A 25,390-nucleotide genomic window follows, 5' to 3' on the forward strand; every position below is an offset into this window, starting at 1 on the left:
GTCTATTTATCTGTTATTCTTTTCTGAGAGGCAAGAATCCTAGATACATTCAAGAGTCAAACGCTTTTCTTCCCGGTGAGAGATGTGCCAACTATAAGTGATGCATTGAGGACTCGGTAGCTAGCATTGGACAGCATTCTTGTTAAGTGTTGGGCAAGCCTGATGATCCTGCCTGGGCCAGTTAACAACTCTGATTCTCAGTTTGTGCCTATGAAATTTGAAGATGCAGATTCTTTCCTATACGTTGTTGAAATGTTAGTATAGTCTTAAACGAGTGGAACTTTTCAGCTTTTATTTCAAATAAATACTTACTGAGCTCTCCCTCCAGGCAAGACCCCAGGTGAAGTCCTCTGCTTGTATTTAGTCACCCCATGAGATAGATGCCATCCTGTAAAAGAGAGATTGGAGGCCCTGAGAGTGAAAGTCTCGAAACCTGCAGACAACAGAGCTGGCTTTCCCACTGGTGTCTACACAAGTCCATGTGCCATGCAGCTAATCATTACGTTGTGTTCCTAAGATCTGGCACCTAGGAGGGCTTCTAATCCATCTTCATTTGGGACATATTTTACTCTCTCTGGGGCCATTTTTCTGATCTGTCTGCTCTGCTGTGCATTTTCCAAAGAGTGAGGAGTTAAGGGGCTTTTGTGGTACCCTGTGCTGCGTTCTGTACCTAGTCCCAATTGGTGCACTGGTTTGATGCACACTTTGTCTCTTTAAGACCTTCTTTCTGTGCTTTCTGTAAAGCTAGCAGAAGTGAAACTTCCATGTTTCAATGCTTGAAAAAAGAATCTGTTTGGTTAAAGAAGAAAACAACAACAAAAACCAACCAAACATAAACCCTTGGCTTAAGATTTGAATTCTAGTTCTGTTTCTGGAATGTATTCAGTTTCCAGGCGCACAATGCTTCTTTGCCACATTGTTACTGTAAGATTAACCATCAGATATGTGGAAGGCATTTAGATCCCAGAGCCACAGTTTCTGTATTGGCAGTCGGAACAGCTGTGGTGGATTATTGGAACCAGAATTAAGCAGAATAATTTTGGACTGTGTGGCATTGTGAAGATCTACTTAAGATAATTATAACTGGTTTGGCTGGAGAATAAAACTGAACTTGGGTTGCAGCTGGTGGCTGGCATCACAGCCCTATCTGAAGTATCTTGTAGCAACAGTGTTTCTTAAATTACTACACTGTATCCACTGATTAAGTAAAAGCTTAGGAATGTTTTAGAGATGTGTAGTGTGGGAACAGTAGAATGGGAAAGAGAGCTGAATTCTGCGAGTTAGTGTGTACAGGGCGAAGACGTAAGAGAACGGGAGAAATGAGGCTCAGAGGATCCTTCAGAGACACCGTGGGGACTGAGTTCTGGGTACACTATGTCTTAACAGAGTGAGTTGCTAAGTGTGTCTAATCATTTTGTCAAATTCAAATACCATGTTCTTGAACTAGACGCGAGATTCCAGCGAGCTGGCAGAGCTCTGCTGTCCCTGCAACAGCGAGCCAGAGTGAGGATTGCTTGTGAGGTCATTTCTAGATGTCTCCAACTTCAGACTTACTTCTCCAAGGCTCTGTGCATTGGAGGATGGGTGGGGGAGGAGGAGAGAGGGGGGGAAGTGAAGTAGTTAATTAAACCCTTCAGTCTTTCTTAGTCACTGTCTTTTTGAGCATCTTCTGTGTCTCCTAAACTGTTCGTTAAAGTACAATTGTCACCAATCACACTCAACATCTCTTCTGTTCATCTCAGGGTGTGTGTATGTGTGTGTGTGTGTATGTGTGTGTCTGTGTGTCTGTGTGTCTGTGTGTGTGTCTGTGTGTGTCTGTGTGTGAGCTTCACTTTGAGACATATAATCCCAGGTGTGTTGTTTGGAAGCTACAGCTTTTCCTCATGTGAAGTAAGTACATGACATTGGTCTCCAGCATGCCTACATTGGGCCTACTTTAAATTATCTTGAAAAATGCTCCTTTCTTTAAGTCTTAAAGTGTGCACACAGGATGGACAGATGTTAGAAAAAAAATCTGATAGAAAAAAAAAAGACTGGAACTGGGATTCTTTTTGGTAGAATTTGTTAGACATTTACAATTGATGAATGGAACCAGGTGTCTCTGTAGCAAGTTTTAGGTAGCCTTCAGTTTTGTTTCACTTTACAGCACCACATTTAGGTTACTGAAGTTTCTAGACCTTCTGGGTATTTTTCTCCTATTACTTTCCTGGCAGAGATTTTCTTTTTCTTTTTTCTCTTTCTGGAAAGTTTTAAACTTGTCTTGGCTTCACATTAGGAAGAACAGGATTTCTTCTTGCTCATCTTAGTGGCGAGACTTTACCAACTCTCAAGCTGGAATTTAGTTCCGTGTGGTGTCAATGACCAGTCAGGCATCAGATTCAGTGCTGAGCTCCACGTGTGCAGAGACCGCTCCCAACGCCTGGGAAACTTGAAGTGTAGAGAGCTGAACCCAACTAGTGTGATTGTTTGTGCCAATGCCCAGGAGAAACTGTGGGTAGGTAAAGGAAGGTCTTGCCAGCTGGGAGGGCAATGGGAACCCTGCACACTGAGTGAGACATTAGCAAGGCAACCTGTAATTTGTGGCTGGCATTAGATGCCAGGCCCCTTGCTCCTTACCCCGTCTCTGCCAATCATTTCGTTCTGCAGAATGTCTGTGGGTTCTGCACTGGCCTGAGCGATTTTTCCAGCATATTTTAAAGTGTGGTAAATCCCCACCTTTCTGCTCTTATGCCCTCTCATGAATGCGAAGCAGTAAGTGAGGAACCTTCCAGAACAGTTGGCAGAAGGAACTGGTATTCAGAGTCTTGATTGGGTTCTGTTTCTGGGACCTCTTTTATTGCTTAGGTGTATGCAGGCAAAGTCCTGAGGCAATGTGGCAGAAGAGTCCTGGGATCACAGGGTGAGCTTGGTTACATAGTTTATGCCTACCCCACAGCCTCTCAGTGACTGACTGGGTCGGGGGTGGGGCGGGGTATGTAGAGAGGAAGAGGCAGCAGCAAATAAACATACCAGGCTTTTACAGAATGCTTGCACAGGAGTGGAGATGGAAAAAATCTTGATCTCCACATTGTCTTCTTACCTCTCCCCAATAGCCTGAGTCACCCCATTCCTGCTGTACCACCAAGATAAAGATCCAACCTTTTGAGAGAACTGTAGATGTGTGCATGTGGGGCCAATTAGGAAAGACCACCGGACCTGTCCTCACCCAGGGCTCCTGGATCCCCACTGTGCTAATTGCAGTGATGACAGCATCTTGTCTTAGACTTTTGAAGGCTCGCAGCAGCCATGATTTTTTAAAAGAAATGCTAGCACAATTATTCTCTTGAGAGAAGCAGAAAAAGGCAGTCCCCTGGGGGGACTGAGCGTTCTTTCACACCAGCCACCTCTGTGTAGCCAGAGACCACACCCTCCTCTGACACTACAGAGGACTGTTTCTTTTGGCTAGGTCTCTGACCTTGAAGGATCTAGCCAGCCGCCTTGAAGCTTTGGGTGCTAGACATAATACTGGTGGACTCCCAGAGCTCTTTCTCTTTTACATATTTGATTTAATATGACTGTTGAAAAATTTTTTATTCATCAGAAATTCTGTTCTTGAACCTAAAATGTGTCACTAACCACTGTCTTTATATTTCCTCATATATATTTACATCTAAATACATTTAAGAGTAAAAGCTACCAGAATAAGCTAATAGCCCCCAAGTGATGCCACCACACTCTGCTCCTTGGGAGATGGAACAACTTGAGAATGTGGATTGAATTTGGTGTCAAGTTTTTATTTTTTTCTCATCTGTGTGGGATGAGGCCACTTTTTCCTTGGAAAAACCTCTTGGGTTCACCATTGACTTTTTCCTTTAATAATTGAAAACCACTGCTCATTATTTGCATAAAACTTTTTTTTCCTAGTCTGCTTTCTATAACCTTTCCTCTCATAAGAATTTTAGGAATTCTCTGACTTTTCTCTGAGGGATTTTATGCCTGCTTTATCCCAGATGTGGGACATGGACAATGCTGAGTGTGTGTGTGTGTGTGTGTGTGTGTGTGTGTGTGTGTGTGTATGTGAGTGTGTGTATGCATGTGTGTGTGTGTATGTGAGTGTGTGTATGCATGTGTGTGTGTGTGTGTGTGTGTGTGCTTCTTTCTCTGTGTGTGTGTATTCACTTCCATTTGAAGGTAGTTCTTTTAACTATTGTACAAGTATGCCACTGGGGGAAAAAAGAGCTATAAAGAAAAACAACTAGATAAGATAATATGTAAGCCTGCTTTAAGTTTTAACTTACAGAATGATGGCAAAACGCTATATGCAAAATGAAAAGGCATATAGTGGTTTCAAGTACTGAAGGGAAAGTGCATTCACTAGTCATCCAGTCTTTCAATACTGGAGTTTTTTAAAAAAACTGGATGAAGGCATGCCAGCTTCCCAGTTGCAGAGCCCTGAGTCTGGCCTTCATGGACAGCTGACATCAGCCCAGGGAGCTATTTGCAGATTCACCTGTCTACTCTGGTCCACCTCCTGTGAAGAGGACAGGTAACCTTCCTCATACCGTTTTGTCTGCGTGGGTCCCCACAATGCGCAGATCCCAACGCCTGATTCAGAGCAGAAACTGTGAGGATGAGAGACGCCATTGTGGTGAAAGAGACTGGATGAAGAAATACAGGATTTTCTCCCATTTTTAAAAAATAAAGTCTTCTCACATATCCAGAAGACAGTTTGCCACCAGCTTTTGGGGTTAGTGGTTCATGCATTAATGTCTAAAAATGCTATAAACATCTCAAATTTTCTGCATGATAATTTATGAGAAAGACATCATGTTTTTTCCCTCTCTCTGTAAGCCCAAAGTTGTTGTTTTCTCAACGAATTCTATCTGCTAGAGCATGTTTAGGTCTATAAGATCAGACCCTGCTGGGGTCCAGTAAGTTTCTGCCTACTTCAACTCTTTGTTGCGTACTAAGAGACTCACATGCTTAAGTCTTTATAAGACTTTATAAGACTTTATAAGTCTTTATAAGAATGTGCGATAGAGCCCTGTCTCCCGTGTGCTTCAGACGTGACTGACGTATGTTCTCCTCTGTGTCTCATGTAGGATCGTTCGAAGATGGTTTGGCTGCCTTGGAGATCTGGAGATCTGATACCACGATGAGGACTCACACACGGGGGGCTCCCAGTGTGTTTTTCATATATTTGCTCTGCTTCGTGTCAGCCTACGTCACTGACGAGAACCCAGAAGTCATGATTCCCTTCACTAATGCCAACTATGACAGCCACCCCATGTTGTACTTCTCCGGGACGGAGGTGGCAGAGCTCCAGCTAAGGGCCGCCAGCTCCCACGAGCATATCGCTGCCCGGCTCACGGAGGCCGTGCACGTCATGCTGTCTAACCCCCTGGAGTACCTCCCTCCCTGGGATCCCAAGGAGTACAGTGCCCGCTGGAATGAGATCTACGGAAACAACCTGGGTGCCTTGGCCATGTTCTGTGTGCTGTACCCTGAGAACATTGAAGCGCGAGAGATGGCCAGAGACTACATGGAAAGGATGGCCGCGCAGCCTAGTTGGTAGATTTTGGTCTTTTCCTTCTTACGGTACTAACCTTGCCACTTAAAGAGATGATTCAAGAGCTAGAGGTCTAGCTGAGTGGGTAGACTGGCTGCCTAGCACGCACGAAGCCCTGGTTCCCACCGTCGTATAACCCAAGTGCCGTGGCACTTGATCGTAATCCAGCCCAAAGAGATGGAGATAGGGCGGAAAGTTCAAGATCTTTTTCAGCTGCACAGTGAGAGGCTAGCCTTTCGAAACCTGACCTACTGCTCAGATTAATAAGAGAAAAGAAAAAGGGAGGCAGAAAGAAAGACAAACAAACAAGAATGTCTAACTGTTCTAAAAGACCTAATATGTTTTTCAGCTTTCGACTTAGAAGGAACATGTTGAGAGGCAGCGTAGCCAAAGGGAGGGAAAGTTGCAGAACTCAGCATCCAGTGTCCTGTCAGTAGCGGAGAGTGTCTTCCTTCTTTAGGGTACATTTGCACTTGTGGACCACTTGGTGATGGAGTCACACTCTGAGGAGTGTGTCAATAAGTGATGATTTTTGTCCTTGTGTGACGGGCATGGAGCGTATTCACACAAACCTAGGTGCTATTTATACAGCATATAGCCTGTTGCTCCTAGGGCCAGGATGAACAAACAGTGTGAAGATGAAATTAGGCATAAGGCAAGTGTTACACGGTGCATATGGGAGGCTGCTGCTTGCATAACCCGCTATGCATGTCCATGGTTAATTTTGAATAAGTGGAAGGAATATACACCAAAATGAAGTGTATTGCATAAACACATGAATAATAATATAGTTGCTTATCTGGCTTTATGCTTTATAGACAGTTCTGTGTGCTAACTTTTATATGATTGGCAGTGTAGTAGGCTTCTTCGTACCAGCACCCCCATGGCTGTGTGAGGAAAGAGCGCATCGTACTGATGTTAGAGTGCTTACAGCATCATTAGGCACTAGGACTTTCCAACTTGGTTGCAATCCTGCTGGATTACTCTGATAAGTGTATGCTTTTCCCTGGAGCAAAACACTATCTATATGATACATAACTGGTTCTGTTATTTGGTCTTAGGTTTTGATTGACAGCCTTCTGCCATGTGGACTGAAATGCTTTGGCCTATAAAGGCACTTCAGCCAGTTAACATTGATGTGCAGTTTGTGACAGTGAGAAGGTGAAAGTCATTATGGTGGGACTGACTGGCAGCTCATAAACAAGATTCTGTTTAATAAGCAGCAGAGTGCTCAACCCTGTGGGAAAACTAGTGCTGCAGTGAACATGTGTGAGGAATTCTGATTATGTCATAGTTTACTGCTAGAAGTCTAAGAGTCAAGAACAAACTTCCCGTCTCCTTTTGGCTAGCTTGAATTTGTTTGTAATTCATGAGTCTATCTATCTGCTTTTTTTTTAAAAGATAAAACTTGAACTGACTAAATTCGGGATTCTGTGGGTATTTATTTCTAGACTCTAGACTCTTTTTCTAGACTCTAGCTCAATTCACAGGCCTGCTGCTAAAAATGCTTACAAATCATATGAAACATCGCCTTAAAACTGCAAGTTGCCACTTGCCATAGGCCTGGACAGGACAGGTTTTAAATGCTTAGGGGTATCAGTAGCAGTTACATGGTGAGTGTATCTTACATGAAATACATCTTAGTGTCACAAAGGTAAAGGTAGAAATTTGCAGCCCTATGATGTCTTCATCTTCTGGTAGACAAGATTATGGAAGAAGTGGCGATGAGACATTATCAGAGCTGAATTTGTAAAATTGTTGTTAAATACATGTAGTTTTCCAAAGCTGATGGTATTGTAGGCTGAAGAGGCCTTTTCATGTGGCTTGTCCCAAACGTAACACTTAGCCACGTGTGTCATATGTTCTGACCTAGGCTCACATTCATCAGATCGCATTCTAGTTCTGGTGCCAAGAAATAAATTAACTGTGTATGAAAACATGCCTGATACCTGAGCAGTAAGATGACATTATCAAATATTACAGTAACTTGGTATTATGCTAGGTAGAAAAAACAATCCCCTTTTGTCTGTGTTTGCTCTTTTATTGCATTTTTATTTTACATAGTTAAGTGGATTTTGGTAGATAACGATGACCATGAAATATCCCAGAGAAATAATTACTATTAAAAAATGGAATTATTAAAGCACAAGTATAACAGTATAACAATGTTAGAAAAATTGTACAAGACTAGTATAATTTCATTAATACATACATCTGGGTGTATGTATTTAATAAGTGAGCACTGTCACTGGGATTAAATACCTTCTCTAATAAAAGAAGGAAAGTAAATAATTTCAAGTAAAAATTTTAACATTCACATAGTCTCTTTGAGTACAGATTTAACAATTGCTAGGGGTGGAAAGAGGTTGTCTAACTGTGCTGTTATCCAGTGGCCAAAAGCCAATCTGTCATTTAGTAGGTTGAACTGAACTTAGTAAGACTGCTTTCTTTTGATCAGGCTAAACTGGGGTTACAGATTGAGACTGGGCCTTGATATCTGAATTTTGGTTTTAGATAATTGAGTTTTTTTTCTGTTGTGCTTTTAAAAACTCATATAGAAATCTTAGCTAGTTATAAACAGCCACATTCAAACCTACATTCCTAAACATTCCTTTAGGCATGTAACTGAACGTAATCATTTTATACAACTTAAAATATTACTAAAGGTTTTTATATTCCAGTTACCTTTGCTTAAATTGCTCACTTTCATCCCATTCTTGGTTGTATACAAAAAGTATACTGTATTGTCATTGTCTTAGGATATAATATGCCCATATCCATTTCAGAAAAAAAGGGCTGACTGTATTCATAAATCAACAATCAGTATTGTAGGATTTATTTTTATTTATTTATTTATTTATGGTTTTTTTGTTTTTTGTTTTTTGTTTTTTTTTTTTAGTATTGTAGGATTTAAAACACCTCCCTACAGGGGCTTCATGTGTGGAATGTATTTGCCCTTCTCTGAAGAATATTTCTCCTTTTGAAAATGATGAAATTGTGTTCATTTACTTAACATTTTGAGCCTGTCGCTATTATATGTGGTGTACTGTGCTAATGATGTGGATTCTGTGTTGAAGAAATGGCCCAGCGGTTTTCTACTTTGTACCTCGGGTGTACCTTCTTACAGTGAGTGGGTCCTCCTGTTCAGAGGGGAATGTGAGGATAGCGCAGGCAGCATTTTTATTCATGAGCTGCTTGGACCACAGTGGAAAGGGGCCGACTCCGGAGTCATTCAGCCTGTGTCCTGACTCCAACCCCCTACCCCAGCTGTGTCACCTCAGGTGAATTTCTCAGTTTGAGCCTTGGCATCCTAGTGTGTGGCATTATGTCACTAGTATGTCTCCCCCACGGGGACATTAGTAGTGAGATGATCAATGCCTAGAACTCTGAAAGTTCTTGCTTCAATAAAGAGCAATGGTAGGTGGGAGTGGCGGCTGCCTCTGCTATGCTTTCCCTTTTACAAGTTTTAACGAAGGAAATGGGTTTTTAAAGGGACTCCTTCCCCCCCTCCCCCCTCCCCCCCCAAGTTGTTCTCAGAGCTGGAACAATCATATAACTCACAGAATTTGCCTTTGAAAATGTTCCTTTAAACCTTGCCTCATTTGCACTCCAGGATCTCTTTTTATGTGTGCAAGAGTCTAGTGGTAAGGCCAGGGAGAGGGCTTGGGGGGGAAGTAATCGTGACACGTCTTTTGTTGGATGTTGAAGCTGGATTTCTTTTCTCCAGAAAATACGTGACAAGCAGCAACCTGAAGGGAGGGGTCTGTTTTGACTGACAGTTCGAGGGTTTGGTTCACTGTGGTGAGGAAGTGACTGTAGGCAGTCATGGTGCATCCAAAAGGACAGATGCCATGGTCAGCAAGCTCTTTCCGGTTCATTCGATCTTGGACCTATATCCAGAATGGTGCCACCACTACTTTTGCGGCAAGTCTTTCCGTGTCGACCGAATCAAGATAATCCCTCACAACAGCTCCAGAGGCTTCTCTCATTGCTCCTGTCAATTTGACATAATTAACTATCACCTTTATTGAATATCATCTAATAATAGTAAATAGATTTAAGGGTTCCATAGATTTACTTAAGAATTTCAGCCATTCCAGGCATGGTGGTGCACACCGTTAGTCCTAGCACTCGGGAGGCAGAGGCAGAGGCAGAGGCAGGCAGATATCTGAGACTGAAGCTAGCCTGGTCTACAGAGTGGGTTCCAGGACACCCATGGCTACACAGTGAAACCCTGTCTTGGAAGAAAAGAAAAGAATAGAATTTCAGCCACTGTGAAATAAAAGTTCAATTCAAAATGTTATTTAACTGTAGTGTTTGTACAAAATACACTATGAAGTAGAAAGAGATTCTGAAAGGTTGTCAATAGTGGGATGGTTGAGAAACGTATAATAATTGTATGGGTCGAGAAACAACTGTGCGCCTCAGAAAGACGAGGCTTGTTTGCGTACTCTATCTATGTGGATGCGCCCACATCCTTTCCGGAAACCATCTCCTATCTTGTTTTTGTTAATGCTAAAGTTGTGCATTGCTTACTTTGTAAACGCAGTTTAAAATGTGGTTTGTTTGTTTTTTTTAACCTTTGAGATGCCTAGAGGTAAATGTACTTCCACCAAGCCTGATGGCCTGAGTTCTGTCTCTGAGACCCACATGGCAGAAGGAAAGAACTGATTCTGGCAAGTTATCCTTTCATCTCCACATGTATGCCGTGGCATGAGTATATACATGTACATGCACAAATTAAAATATATATATATATATAATTTTAAAAATCACAGCAGTTACTGTACATACACAAAATATTTTTTTTTTCATCAAGAGTTTAAAATTCAAGTCAGGAAAATAATAGTAAAAAAAAAAAAGTATTTCATAGCAACTTTAAACAGATTTCCATAAAGATCAATTCAAAGATATTCTGAAGTCAGCACATATTCAGTTTTTTTCTTAAAGTTTTCACATTTCTCCATGTGATTTTATTTTCTTACTTGTGCTTGCCTTTATTGTGCCTCTACCTCTACATCACCCAAATTAAAGACACATAATTCAAGATTCAAATTGAGAGTAAGGAATTGCTGAGGAAGTTGCAATTGAAGGGTTGGGAAATGGACCGGGAAAGGATTACGGGTCACTAAAATGCATCACACACCATGGCCATGCGTGGGTCACATGTGGACCCTGAGCTTGCTTTGTTTTACTTTTCATGTATTATTTATTTAGCAGAAAAATGATAGGCTTCTTCAGTCTTGACGTTTCACAGTGTCTGTGAAAACAAAAATCAGGTCAGTTGCTCTGTAAAATGACAATTATTCTTGGCCCAGAGATCACAAAGAACCTTCTAGATTTTCACAGGGGCGCAGTATGCTCATTAAACAATCCTGTAGCGTGTGTGGTGAACTATGGCACGCTTTCACACGGCCCTGGAGGGAAAGCAGGGAGCATGTTGTTTGGTGCATGCATAGATTCCTTAATAAGGGATCTTGAGCCAATTTCACCAGACCCTGCAGGGAGGAAGGGGCAAAGATGGAGGAGACAGGGGCATCATTTAGCCTGCCATGTTTTCTCCCGAGGCTAGTTGAATGCTTTAGTAGACTTTTGCTTGTGTTAGAAAATGAATGACATGACAGCATGCTTGTCTGTCAGGCGGCATCGCTTCATATAACGTGTCTCATCCAGGTCTTTGGTGGATGGATTGCTGTGTGCTTGATTTAGTCAGTATGTGCATTTGGTGGTCAAGCACTTAATGCAAATAAAACAGAAGGCTCGGTCAGTTATTGGAGACCACCACTGTCTAGTTAACTTCGGGAAAGTGTGAGCACGTCTTCCATGCTTCACTTAAGCGTGCATCGAGGTGAATGCATTGAAAAGAGATTTAAGGTACCATTGTAACAGATGGGATTTGCTCAAGCTGGGTGGTATCCAGTGTGCAGTTCCCAGCAGTGGGTTTTGGGCCTTTCCTCTTAAATTGTGAACCCTGGGAACACAGGCCTGACACAGTGGTCTTGGCGGCAGATCTGTGCCTTGCTTGTGTCCTTACTCTGCGATTGTAGTTAGCCGTGTGTCCTCTTGGCAGATTTTATAGCTGCTGTAAACGTGTTTTTTGTTTTTGTTTTTGTTTTTTTTTCATGTGTAAAATGTGGGTGAATCTTTGCCTCCATGCATGGAAGAAAGTAATGCCCAGGAAGCTGTTAAGATTATGTACTTGGGCTGGAGAGATGGCTCAGTAGTTAAGAGCACTGCCTGCTCTTCCAAAGGACCCGGGTTCAATTCCCAGCAACCACATGGCAGCTCAAAACTGTCTGTAACTCCAAGACCTGACACTTTCACACCAATGCACATAGATTAAAACTAAATAAAATATTTTTTTTAAATTAAAACTATGTACTTGGCACATAGTTTTACTAAAAACACTACCATTTTTGTTATACAGAGAGAGGTGGAGATGCAAGATTGTCAAGTCTTGGGTGCAGGCTCCTCCGTGTTAGGTACTCTGGTGCTCCGGGGTTGTGTTTTTGAGAAGGATTTGCTGTGAGTCACCATTTCTCCCTTTCCTTATAGTATTTTTCTGCCTTATCATGCGACAGAAAATAAATCAGAGAGGAAAGAAATGACTTCACTCTTGTGTTAGAGCCAGTTGGCTACAAGGGATTGGGAGAGCTGGTGAGGGGGAAAGAACGAAAGTTGAATATTTGGACAGAGAAGTAATTGTCCCTTTTTTTCCCTTTCTGCAACAGATTATTAAATCCTTGCTTATGGATTGCAAACCTCTGACATCCTAGGGTGTATTTGTAAAACAATATGAAACAGCGAGAGATGAAAAAGGAAAAACCTCTGTCACACTGAAGTGAACCAGTCAGTTTTGCTGCTCTGTGCACCAGGGATTGTGGGCCCTGCCTCGGCCTTGCCTGCAGGGCTCTAAAGCAGTTCTTTGCAGCGGCTTCCGACCCTTTTGCTTTTCTAAACTGTAAGCTGAGGCTGAGAATCAAACGTGGGAGGAAGTGTCTGGGCCCCAACTCAGGGAGCCACAGCAGTGAGTGAAAAGATCAGGCTTTCTCTCTCATGACCTTCCAGTGAGAAAGGCGGGGAGGCTTTGCCCAGCAGACACCCGGAATCCATTAAAGAGGACCGGTGCTGGAAACAAATGCTGAGCTGTCAGAAACCCAGCCTCCAGTTGTGGCTCTTTTCTCATTCATGTTCTGCGGCTCTCTTGCCTTTCCCTCCCACCCTTTCTACCTTTCTACCACTCTTTCTTTCCCGTTCCTTACACTCTGTGACAATTTCCTCATTCTGTGTAGTTTAGTACTTGAAAACAGATGGCTTCAAGCCTTTTATTATTATTTTTTTTTTTTATTTTTTTATTTTTACATTGGTCACTTTCTTTAAATTGCACAGAATCTTAAGGGGTAGGACCCTGACAATTGGGACGCCTTGACGGGCATTTCATGAGCAGGTTGCTGCCAGCCAGCATCATTCCACGAGGGTCTGTGGGCAAGGGGCACACAAGCTGCAGAAGAAGCTGGCTCAGGTCGGCAGGTAAAGGCGAGCTGAGCATCCCTGGAGTACAGCTGGACTTGTGTGAAGTCGCCCTCTCTGTAGGATGCTCAACTCACTCAAGTTCTTACTGCTCAGCTAGCTTGAACTCTAAACTGGTCTCGGTCTGTTTCAAATGTGGGGGTGGGGGTGGGGGGGATGAAACTGCTTCAATAATAGCTCTTTGTACATACTTTTAAGCTATCCGATGATAGCTGCAATCACACTCACTTGGAAAGAAAGGCAGTTTTTTTTTTTTTTGTTGTTGTTGTTGTTTTTGTTCTGGTAGGATATGCTTATTGTTTAATGTTAATTTCTTTCCTTCCTCCTACACTTCAGTGTCCTTTGTTGTCTGTTTAAATGCAATGTAGGTTTTCTGAGTTGCTCCAGGCCAGAAGAAGCCACCTTCCTTTTTAAGTGGAGCCTTTCATTTCTTATATACAGCCCGGGTAACATGTATATACGGTTCTGCACGGTCTTTTCATATAACCAAATAATTAAAGTATAGCTTTAAATGTTTTCTAATGAAAACTTGGCATAATGGTGTTTGGATTTTATGCATTCCTTATTTCCTATCTTGAGGGAGAACTTTAATTAGGTGGTACTGAGTGTATCTGTAATCTAAGATCTTTAATTGCCTATGGTGTTTTATAATCAGTTTGTAAGCACTGGTTCTGTGTATTGGATGAAATAAGAACTCCGTTCTGATATCATTTACAATGTAACCTTCCTGTCAATGTATTCTTAGTAATGCTAAATAGATATTGTAATAGCTACCAAGGCTGATCATAGTACAAGTGTGTTCATTGGCTCTCTTGATAATGGTACAGGTGTGTTCATTGGATCTCTTGATAATGGTACAGGTGTGCTCATTGGCTCTCTTGGAAAGTTAAGTAGTTCATTTTGTCTGAGCTATCTTCAAAATGGCCTTTAGCTTTTCAAGTTCTATGGCTTTCTCAATTAAGGCAACACATTTTAACTATGCTTAACAGGCTCTCTCATCCTTTTTCTTTCTACCCGCTTTCATTTGTACAGCAGGAAGACACACGATCTCCCACATAAGCCTGCCATTTAGAAAGGTATTTGTGTATGATGGCTGGTATGAGGGAGTGAGGAAAAGAGACACTTGTTAGTGGCTATAACATCAGTCAAGGAGGGGAGGGAAATGAACACCACAGTTTAGATTCCAAGGGTGGGTTACAGGTTAAACTTTCTCTTTATAAAGTCATGTCCTCCAAGCACCTGGAATTCCTCTTTATGCAAATAAGGCATTCCCAGCACCTTGACCCTGGCCAATGATGTACACTCATCCCCAAAACCTCTACCGACTCCCCAAAAGTTTAAATAACCTTTGTTGTCCCCCGCGCCCTCCCCCCCCAATTAAATGAGCTGTCTCCCAAGAAGGCTGATTCTCGAGCACTCACCACCGACCGGGATCCTGCACTGCACCCACCTGTCCCAGCTAAACTACCCTCCCTCCTGTCCAGCGAGGTGCAGTACACAGTGAGCCTGGGTACCCCAAGGTGGGGGAGCAGACATGGGGCGGACACTCTACCCCATAGTTTCCACTATAATGTTCTCCACCTTCACCACAGGTCAGAACAGTAGGGCCAGTGACTGACTGGAAACTGAAACTATGAGTTAATTATTTCCTTTTCATGAGGTGATTTTTTTTTTGTGAGGCATTTTATTATTACTGTGGGAGGCTGACAGTCAAATCCTTGGCTAGTATCTTGGTGTTTATTGTTTTTAGAGCCTCCTCACTACAGCCCCTGATACTTACAAATTCATGGTCCTCCGCCCTGCACACCTCCTGCTGCTCTGCCCACAGTCATTTCCCCCTCTTCCTCTGCCTATTCTTTCTTGACTCTCTTGAATGCAGTTTTGTTGAGGCTGGTTTTGTGGTTATTGAATGACAGCGAGCACTTTAAGAAGTCCTTTAGAGAGGTTAAAACAAGACTGAAGCGAAAACAAACACCTTCCCCCTTGACACCTGCACATCACCACAAAAACACGCCCATCCGGAGTGAGCAGCTTTTCTATCTTTTGTGTTTTAAGGATTTTGTGATTTTTATTGTTTCTGTTGACTGTTTGATATTGTCACGTCCCCTGGGACTGCTTGAGCTGACATTTTCAAGTCTGCCCTGAACCTAAGCAATAGTAAGTTGTCTATGTCCAGGGAGCCAGACCGACCCACATCATTCCTTCCAGGCCTATCAGACCCTATGACATGTCCCCACTCCTGCACCTAATGTAGTTCTCATGGCTGATTATTTTTTAAAATTCAGCCTATTGGGATGTGCTAAGAACTAGAGCACACATTTGGTTGTTTGACCGTGAGTGTGTCCCAAAGGAACTCCTTTCAGAAACCTCTGGGCTCTGCCTCTACCCTGTTGCTGCCTTCAGATGCACCATAGGAAATGTAACTTTTGGTTTATATGTCAGGCTTCTTCACTGCTCTATATATTTTCTACGGGCCCAGGGAACCTAATATGGCTTTCTGAACCACAAACACCACTAAGTAGCCCCAAAGGAGGAAGTGCTTTTTTCTTTGAACGACTGACCAGGTTTACCAAGAGCAGAAATCTCGAATCTTTGTGTGGGTGTGAATGTAATTTGGTGCCTTGCACACTGTGGCTTCTCATACATATTTGACCTCATTTCCACTCTGAAGAGCCACCTGTCCCCAGCTGGTGGTCTATTCTGTTGGCTTGTAGTCACAGAGACACTGGACCTTTGGTCTACACAGAGGTGGTCGGACAGCGTCTCTCTGTTTCTTCCCAGGGTCTTGGGTTCTCTTTCCTTTGTAGTGCTGCTCTTCTACTCCCTGTTCTCTCTTCCCAGAACCCTTAAACTTTGGAGGTCATCATCTTATATGTGTTCATGTTAAAACCGCCTCCTTCCATTTGTGAGGAGACCGGTTAGTGGCGTTAGACAGTGGCCAGTTGTACATCATTGCAGGGAAGGGCTAGGAATGTAGAGCCACACGCCATGTTGTATCCAAGCTCTGGGGCCCTGGACGTGTTACTTGGCTTCTCTAGATCAGTACCTGTTCCGTAAGTTGGAGATAAATATTATGTTTGTCTCCTATTGTAGTTTAGAGGGTTCGGTGAGTTCATGAAAACACTGTTGATCTAAGTATGTTCTTCCCGTTGTATTGGCTCACCAAGTTGAAGCATTTCCTGCAGAAGGCTCTAAACCTGCAGGGGTTTGTTTTGTTTTGTTTTTTTAAAAAGTTCACCTGTGCCAGAGAAGGAAAACTTGGACAAGTTTTGGGGACCCCTAGCCAGGAGCATAAAGGAGAGTGGACAGTTGGTGAAAGGAGTCTGGACAGCCACATGGTGGCAGATGTCCATGCTGCAGCTGCATAGAGAGGTCCATGGACTGTAGGGTCTGTGTGGAGAGCCCCCAGGGCCGCTTTCGTGTTTACTGTTTTATAAATTTATATCAACAAAGACAAAATGCTAACTTTCAGACATAAAGAAATGTAAGCATGAGTTATACATCTGTCTTGCCTAGGGTTGTTTGGTTTTCACAGAAGATAAAAAAACGAATGGACAGGATTGATGCAAATGACAGTATCACCAACCAGCTTCAGTGTAATGGGAGGAAGTTGTTTTTCATACATATTGTTGTCACCGGAAAAAAAGATGAAATGGGAAGTGTGCCTTTAAATACAATATGCATGCTTTCTGTGGATGATGAAAAAGATTTAGAAGGCAAGCTCAAATGTCGGATGATCTGTGGTTTAAACGCTCTGTTTAACCTTTTGATAAACACATGATTCCCCTTCAGAGAGACCTGTGTTATTTTGCTCAGCCCGGGCACCTCCAAGTGAGGGGAAGCAACCCCTCTCTGAGTGGTCTCTTTATTCTGTAATTCTAGCGTTTAGAATGCTTCTTCCCAGAATGTACTGAGAAGCATCTTTTTTTTTTTTTTTCATTAAGAAGCCGTATGAGTCTGTGGTTAATAAGGACCTTGCCTAGATTTTATGAAGTTTTGTAAAAGAAAGATTTTTGACAATGCCTTTTAAAGCTGGTGTATCGGATAAGTATGCCATTTCTGAGGAGGGCGTCCTGAGGAGGTACAGTTCTACTCCGTGCACGCTTACACTGTAAGGGACACTTCACTCTGGGGCTAGTATTTTGGTGGTTAGTTTTAACTTTCGATGTGGTGCCATCTAGAACCACATGGGAAAGGAGTCTCAGGAAGAGATTGTCTAGATTGGATTGGCCTGTGGGCTTGTCTCTGGGACCATCTTGATCGCTTTAACTGAGCTGAGAAAACCCATCCCTTGTGGGTGTTACCATTCCCTAGGTTTGATGAACTGAAAAGGTGTGGAAAGGCTGCTAAGTACAAGGGAGTATGCACGCACTTATCTCTCTCTGCTCTTGACTGTGGCTAACTGCTTCAGATCCTTCCTTGACTTCCCCACAGTGATGGAGTATTACCTGGAATTGTGTCCTCAAATAAACTCTTTCCACTCTAAGTTGCTTTTTGTTGTTGTTGTTGTTGGGTATTTTATCACAACAACAGAAATATAACCAATATGGTATTTTTGCCCTGAGAAATATTTATCAATTTGATTACAATTTTTTGAGTAATCAAAAATCAAGTCTTATTGCCTCAGGTTGGCCTATGTTGTTGGTTCTTTTTTTTTTTTTCCATGTTAATGGATCACACGTTAAATAGGGCAATAACCAAATGTTAGGCAGCCACAGGAAGAAAGAATGGACCAGCTCTAAGAGCTGCAAGGCCAGACTCTCCTTCAAGTGATGTATTCTTGCTTCTGTAACTAAGTACCTCAGAGTAGATAAATCACTTAAAACAACAGTCTGAGAGGCCGGAAATGTGAGCACACAGTGTGTGTGGTGGTTGCTCCCTTCTGTAGGCTCTCTTGTCATTCTCTCTCTGTCCGGGGGTTACAGAAAATCATAAGACAATAAACACATCTCTCACATCTTATCCAGGTCTCTTATCCAGGTAAAAACAACTCACATACCTTTTTAATTTGCAATATCGCTCATATTTTATAGGTATATTACAATTTAAAGTATTTACAATTGTGTGTGCATATTTTAATAAAGCAAAATCTATTGGCAACTGAACCATTCTATGTTCTATTTTCCAGTTTTATGCAATTTTTTTGTTCTGAGGATAACAACAACTTTTTAAAATTTTTAAAAAATATTGCTTAGTTTTCTATTATATACTTAGCTACGAATTACAAGCCAGACATTAGGCCATCGTGTAAATCTTCTTGCAGGTCTTTTAAGCAAGCCATTCATTCTTTGTTATGTGGTCTATGTATGTGTGTGCAAGTGTACTTGCTTGCAGGTATATATGGAGAGGCCTGAGGTTGATCTCAGGAATTTTCCTTCATCGTTTTCTACTTTTTTTTTTTTTTTTTGAGCTAGGGTCTCTCATTGAGCATAGAGGTTGCTATTTCACTTAGACCAGCAGGCCAGTGAGCTCCAGGGCCCTGCCTCTCTCTGGCCCACCAACACTAAGGACATAAGCGTGCACACTACGCTTTTTATACAGCGGGGGGCGGGGGGAGCCTACCTCACATCCTCATTCTTGCTCTTTCCCCACTGAGCCATCTCTAAGCACAGCTCCAAACAAGACATTCTTGAGATGTGTTCTTAGTAGCTGACCCTGAAGAAACTGCCACAGCCTTTGGCTTGCGTTGGATCCCTTCAGCACTGGCTCTGTTGAGTTACTCTCACCTTGTTTGCTGTCTCTCATGTTGTCTTCCTTGTTTCGTAGCCCAGTTTTTTTTGTTTTTGATACACATCCTAATTTGGATAGACGGTTACTCCAGGAGCTTTAGAGAAAGGATTTGTGAGGAAGAGATTTGAGACGTTGGAAGTGTGTGTATCTCTCTCTGTATGTCTCTCTCTCTCTCTCTCTGTGTGTGTGTGTGTGTGTGTGTGTGTGTGTGTGTGTGTGTGTTTCTACTCTGATTATACATAATGATACTCTGGACATTGAATGTGAGGTTAGGGGCTTGGTCTCATTGTATTGTAGCTTCCAGCGTGGCTGTTGCGATGTCTGCTGCCATTCTTATCCCAGATGTGTTGGTGCAGCCCAGCATTTCATTCTAACAAACTTGGTGTCTTTCTCCACAGCCAGCATTGTGCTTCATAGGACGATCTTTCTGCTCTGGGATGGGCCTGTGCTCAGGCCTACATTTGCTTGGCAATGGATGTTTTTAATATGGTATCCTAAGCCCTTGAGTTCTAGGAAGATTTCTTGATATATTTGGATTTCTTCTTTCCTCTCGTGTCCTTTCTTTTATTCTGTCAATTTTCTTCTTCAGCTTCCTCCAATGTTTCTTGTGAGCTTACTCTGCTAATTTTCTTCTTAAGGGCCTATTTTTGTTTGTTTTGTTCTATTTGTATAATTAAATTTCTCTGAAAATATACTCATCATTTGGGTTTCTTTTCTCTTAATGGGATTTACTTAAATATCTTAAAGTCATTGACTATCTACTCTTATGTAAGAACAAATTTTTCTATTGGTTTTGTATAAAATGACATTTTAAAAAACCTACTACCACATTCACTGATTTACCTTACAGCTCTGTAGAAATATAGAAGTTTTCCTGGGGTAACAATAAGGTGTTGTAGGGCCTTGACTTGGAATGTGTTGTGGTGATGCACGCCTTTAACCTCAGCACTCAGGAGGCAGAGGCAAGAGGATCTCTGTGAATTCAAACTCAGCTTGACTCTACACTGTGAGTTTCAGAGCAGTCAGTCTGACAGAGAGACTCTGTCTCAAAAAACAAAAACAAAAATAAAACAACTCACAACAGTGTTAGTAGGACTATGGAAGAGCAGCCAGTGCTCTTAACTGCTGGGCCATCTCTCCAGCCCAAATAAATCTTAAAACAAACAAACACACAAAAACCAGAAAACCAATAACAGCAAATGCTGGCACAGATGTGGGGAAAGGGAAACCCATATTTATTTATCTATTGTTGAGTAATAATAATTATTAGTTATGTTGATGAATTAATAATTGAAATGCCTAACTTCCTTTATCTCAAGCATCTGTGCTAATATTAAGTAGTTGGAGAAATGAAATAGTTGCTATGAATTCAACTGTGCCCCTCCCCTCCTAATTTGCGCATATGCTTTCTTTCCTTTCTTCAAGACAGGGTTTCTCAGTGCTACTCTGGCTATTCTGGAACTCTCTCTGTAGACCAGGCTGGCCTAGAACTCAGAGATCCGCCTGCCTCTGCCTCCTGAGTGCTGGGATTAAAGGCATGTGCCACCACTGCCCAGAGTGTCTGCTTTCGAAGACGCCGTGAATGATGGCTTCACAGATGTGCATGAAAAGTATTTCAGTAATCTGCTCAGATATTTATGGATATTCTTCTTTGTCTCTACACTAAAACTATGCTAGTTCTGTAAAAGTTAGTGACAGTACAAAATCCAGTGAACATGAGAAAGAACTTTTAATTCTCTTTTTATAACCGAGTCTGTTGCTGTATGCTGACGTTAGAAGGGCTTTTTTTGTCTATGAGTGTAGTATCATACTGTTGTTATTTTGAGTATTTGTTGGTGTTTGTTTTCAGTCTGATTTGTTTAGGTGTACAGTATAAAAAAATGAATCTGCCTTATTCATCCCAATTTTATCATTAGAGTGTTATATGCTCTGAGCCAGCACCAATAGCTGCTTTTTATACCTGGCTCCCGAAGTGTCATGACATTCTGATAATGATATACATCTGATAGTATCTGAAATGTGGGTTTAGGAAAGGAAGAAATGCTTCTGAAGCCAGCCGAAAACCTTATTCTAAAAGCACTGCTATGATTATTTAGTGTGGTTAAGAGTTGTAAATGCTGAGGGAAAACTTTGATATCTGAAAGGAGTCTGCATTCCTCCACAGCATCCTTAGTGTCTCCCTGGAGTGTAAAGACAGCAAGGCTGGGGCTTATGATGAAGCCTATGTGTGCTTTGCAGGAAGGGGCACTCAAACTCCGCCCCAACACCCATATTCAGATAATAGGCTTTGACTCACCTCAGAAGACTGGTGAATGTGTTTACATATAAATATATTCTAAGGTGAAAGAAATTGTGTAACTGTCTGCTTGTTTTCTTAATGATTCGCCACTAGATGCTCCAATACATTCATTAGCTGCCGCCCAGATCACATTGAGTAACAGTTTTTTCCTGGCTTCTTCTATGGGCTAAGAGCAAACTTCTTTTGCTTTTCCATGACCATAAAAGAACAGTCCTATTGTTGTTCTTTGTAGCTGAGGTTGAGTTAAGACTGTAGAGGAAAGATTTACAGCAGCGATTCTCAGCCTTCCTAACGCTGCGACACTTTACTACGGTTCCTCATTTTGTGGTGACCCCAACCATGAAATGATCTTCACTGCAGCTTTATAACTGTAACTTTGCTACTGTTATGGATGAATTATGATATAAATATCTGATATGCAACCCCCGTGTGAGATCTTGACCCACAGTTTGAGAACCACTGACTTAGATAAACTTTCAGACACACAGCTATTACAGGCCAGCTTTGAAAACAATGTTGGGATGAACCAGAAAGAAGGTGCTATGTACTCTCTATCTGTTGGTGTGTTTGGGTGAGTTGGAAACTGCTTGAAAAGAGCAAACTCAATGTCCAGGAACTAGAAAATTTAAAATAAATTAATACTGCAAATTTTATAAAGGTTAGAAACTGTATCCCGTGTTCTATTTACAACAGTAAAATCACTGTTTACACAGGTGTATAAGGGCTTGACAGGTGATACCAAGCTATGGACATCTGCACCATTATGGCTAGGATGTATGCACTGCTATTTATAGAGATATCATTATGTGGTACAATGACACAGAGCTGGGCAACAAATGATGTGGCAGGTCACCCTCACCAGGAACCATGAGCCAGTGAAGAACTTGTTCCCAACTCCATGACAACAGCGTAGTCTTGAGTTTTGCTTTTAGGTTTTGCCTTTGTTTTTCTAGAAGCAAGGGATCTGTTTTCAAGCAGTACAATGCTGACAAGCTGAATTGCCACAGACTGGCATTCGTTTGTTTGCTTTTGTTTTTTTGAAACAGGGTTTCTCTATGTAGCCCTGAAACTCACTCTGCAGACCATATTGGCCTTGAACTCACAGAGATCCACCCGCCTCTGCGTCCACGGAGCTGGGATTAAAGGTGTTCACAATTACTGCCCAGCAAGGCATCATTTTCCGGTATGATCAAATGTGTAAGAAACTCATCAATCTTTGTCTTTTTAGTACCAGGCTAGCTAACTGGAATGGTGAGATTATAGATCCAGCCAAATTCTTGGTTTCATAAAGACCACATACTCACTGTAAGCAGTATGGCCTGGTTTTATCCATCAGTTCCTTCATTTTCCCTTTCTTTGTAAAAAAAAAAAACTATTTCTTGAGAGTAGTCTGTGTGCTACAGATTGCTCTGTACACTTCTGTGGTTGAGGATCCAATTGTGAATGCAGTAATGAAAGGACCCTGCACTTGTAAAACCTAAATTCTACTGCAGGGTGCATACACACTGTAATCAAAACACAATGGGACTGTATTTTGGAGGAGCATTGAAATTCTGACAGGGTAACAAGGTAAGGCTACACCAAGACCACTTCCCCTTATCTCTAAGCCAGTCTCATCAGTGTTTAAGCCACTTTTCTCTTCACGGTGTTGACCTCGCAACTCTGTGTGGACTGTGATGTGGTAGGCCACCACACCTTCATGCTGACCCGCTGAGGGAAGTGATAGCCAACAGCTTGTTCAGCTGTTTTCACAGGGCAACCTTGAAAACAGCATGTAGAAAGTAGGGGTGAGCAATGAGCTGCCTTGTCGCTACATGTTCTGTTCTGGATACTCTCTTCTTGTCTCTCACCGAGAATGGAAAATCTAGCTAGCCTGTGGTGGCGCACACCTTTAATCCCAGCAGTCAGGAGACAGAGGCTGGCAGATCTCTGTGAGTTCAAGGCCAGACTGGTCTACAGATCGAGTTCCAGGACAGCCAGGGGCTACACAGAGAAACCCTGTCTTGAAAAGCCAAAACTAAAACCACACACACAAACACACACACACACACACACACACACACACACACAGAGAGAGAGAGAGAGAGAGAGAGAGAGAGAGAGAGAGAAGAAAAGAAAGAATGGAAAACCTAAAGTAAAAAGAAAAAGGAGGTAGTGCATGCCTTTTAATCCCAGAACTAGGGAGGCAGAGGCAGGCGGATTGCTGTGAGTTTAAGGCCAGCCTGGTCTACACAGGGAGTCCATGATAGCCAAGGCTACACAGAGAAACCCTGTCTCAAAACCCCAAAAAACAAACAAACAAACAAACAAAAACAAAACACAAAACAAAACAAACAAACAAAAACCAAAAAAACAAACCTTAAAAGTCTAGATATATCCAGAAGCCTGGGAGAGCAGCATTGACTCTAATCCTCACATGAGACCGGCCGGCTTTGTGCTGGAGCCTCAGGTGCACTGTGTGCCCTTAGACCTCTTAGATCATGTCTTCATTTGTGTGCTTTGTGAAGAGTGGTGAGGCCGGCACTCACTTCTGGATGGTTTTTCTTTTACAGGTTGGTGAAAGATGCCCCTTGGGATGAAGTCCCGCTTGCCCACTCCCTGGTGGGTTTCGCCACTGCCTATGACTTCCTATACAACTACCTGAGCAAGACTCAGCAGGAGACATTCCTGGAAGTGATCGCCAATGCCTCCAGCTATATGTATGAGACTTCGTACAGGAGAGGCTGGGGCTTCCAGTACTTACACAACCACCAGCCAACCAACTGCATGGCCTTACTGACTGGAAGCCTCGTCCTGATGAGCCAAGGTGCGTGTGTGATCCCAGCACAGCCAGGGCATGGCCAGAGCCAGTGTCAGTCAGCTGCCACAGTGGAAACACATTTTTCTGACTGTCCCTAGGTACATGTTTATACTTGGATCCTATTTAAGCCCGAAGATGAAGGTGCATCCAGGCCATCTTGGAGGTCACTAAGGACATGAAACTCTAAATTCCAGCTAATTGTATTACCCTATAGGTTTCCCTAGTACCAGCCAATAACTACCCCAGATCATAGCCCTGTAACACAGTGTCAGGATAAATATTCAGTCTTCTGGAGAATTCTGACAGTGGACAATTGTCAACCTGGAATAAACAAGTTTTAAAAGCTTAGCAGATTTGATTTTAATTAATTGATTAATTAATTTTAAGACTGGGTTTCTCTGTGCAGCCATGGCTGTCCTGAACTCACTTTGTAGACCAGGCTGGCCTTGAACTCACAGCGATCCGCCTGCCTCTGCCTCCCGAGTGCTGGGATTACAGACGTATGCCACCACACCTGGCTGCTTAGCAGGTTTTAAGTCTGAAATGTATATTCCTGGCATGCATGTGTATGAACCAAATACAAGTGCTTCCCCTCCCCAAACACACACACACACACACACACACACACACACACACACACACACACATACTCACACACACTCCGAACAGCTAGTCTAGATCATTTGGGCCAGGTTTTTGTGGCTTGTGTACTTTTTGCATTAATATGCCACACATTGTTCTGGTAACTCTAGTTACGACCTCCGTGGAAATCTGTGAAACTTTAAAGAGAGTGGCTCTAAGATCCCAGGAAATCCTTAGAATACTGAATATATCACTGGAACTTGGGATCTAGAATAAGCGAAGCCGTGCTTATTATTGCCCGAGAGCATTTTACATGGCTGGGAACGTAGGCTAGTGGTAGGCGTTACTGCTTCCCAAGTGCGGGCATTCCAGAGAGCTCGCATTTCTCCGTCCAAAGACTTCGTAAGCAGTGGAAGAATTCAATAATGTGATCCTGGGAAGGAGCACTTGAATGCAGCCGCGCAGTTCACCCCTGCCCGCCTCAGATTCCCAGCCGGTTCGTTTCATGATTAGATTTCTACCTACCGTGAGGCCTGAAAGCACTGAAGAATAAGAGTGGTCTTCTGTTATAGGACAAGCTGAGAAAAGTAACTTTGGCATTTATAGTATTTTTTGCAAGTTGTTATGAATGTTGGAAGTTTGGCAAAGTGATGAACTTAAAAAAAAAAAACCCAAAAAAACAAAAACAAAAACAAAAACAAAAAACATATTCAAGAAGTTTTTAGCAAAGCTTACGCCAAAGTTCCATGCAGGTTGTGTGGATGCAATGTGTGTGTCACTTTAGTTTATTTAAAAATTGGAAAATCATCTGATCTTCGCTGAAGGGTGTCTGTTTAGTTAGCAAATGGCCTATTTGCTAGTTAGTAACACTTAATATTTTATAGCAAACACTTAATATTTG

General features: G+C 42.3%; 1 protein-coding gene across 4 annotated transcripts in view; it reads left to right on the forward strand.

Moving 5' to 3' along the window:
* The window catches only part of DSE (dermatan sulfate epimerase), a 54,177-nt gene that overhangs the window by 21,101 nt on the left and 7,686 nt on the right, over nucleotides 1–25,390 (forward strand). For 3 of the 4 annotated variants that reach the window (XM_084775373.1, XM_084775374.1, XM_084775372.1), the window contains exons 2-3: nucleotides 5,082–5,550; nucleotides 23,660–23,913. In XM_084775373.1, coding sequence (XP_084631499.1) covers nucleotides 5,135–5,550; nucleotides 23,660–23,913 — 670 coding nt within the window. In that variant the 5' untranslated portion in view covers nucleotides 5,082–5,134. Of the gene's footprint in view, nucleotides 1–5,081; nucleotides 5,551–23,659; nucleotides 23,914–25,390 lie in introns of those variants that run through there. The other variant, XM_084775375.1, reaches the window with a different exon arrangement.

The sequence above is a fragment of the Acomys minous genome (genome assembly GCF_964271855.1).
Source record: "Acomys minous genome assembly, chromosome: 3".
NCBI lineage: Eukaryota > Metazoa > Chordata > Mammalia > Rodentia > Muridae > Acomys > Acomys minous.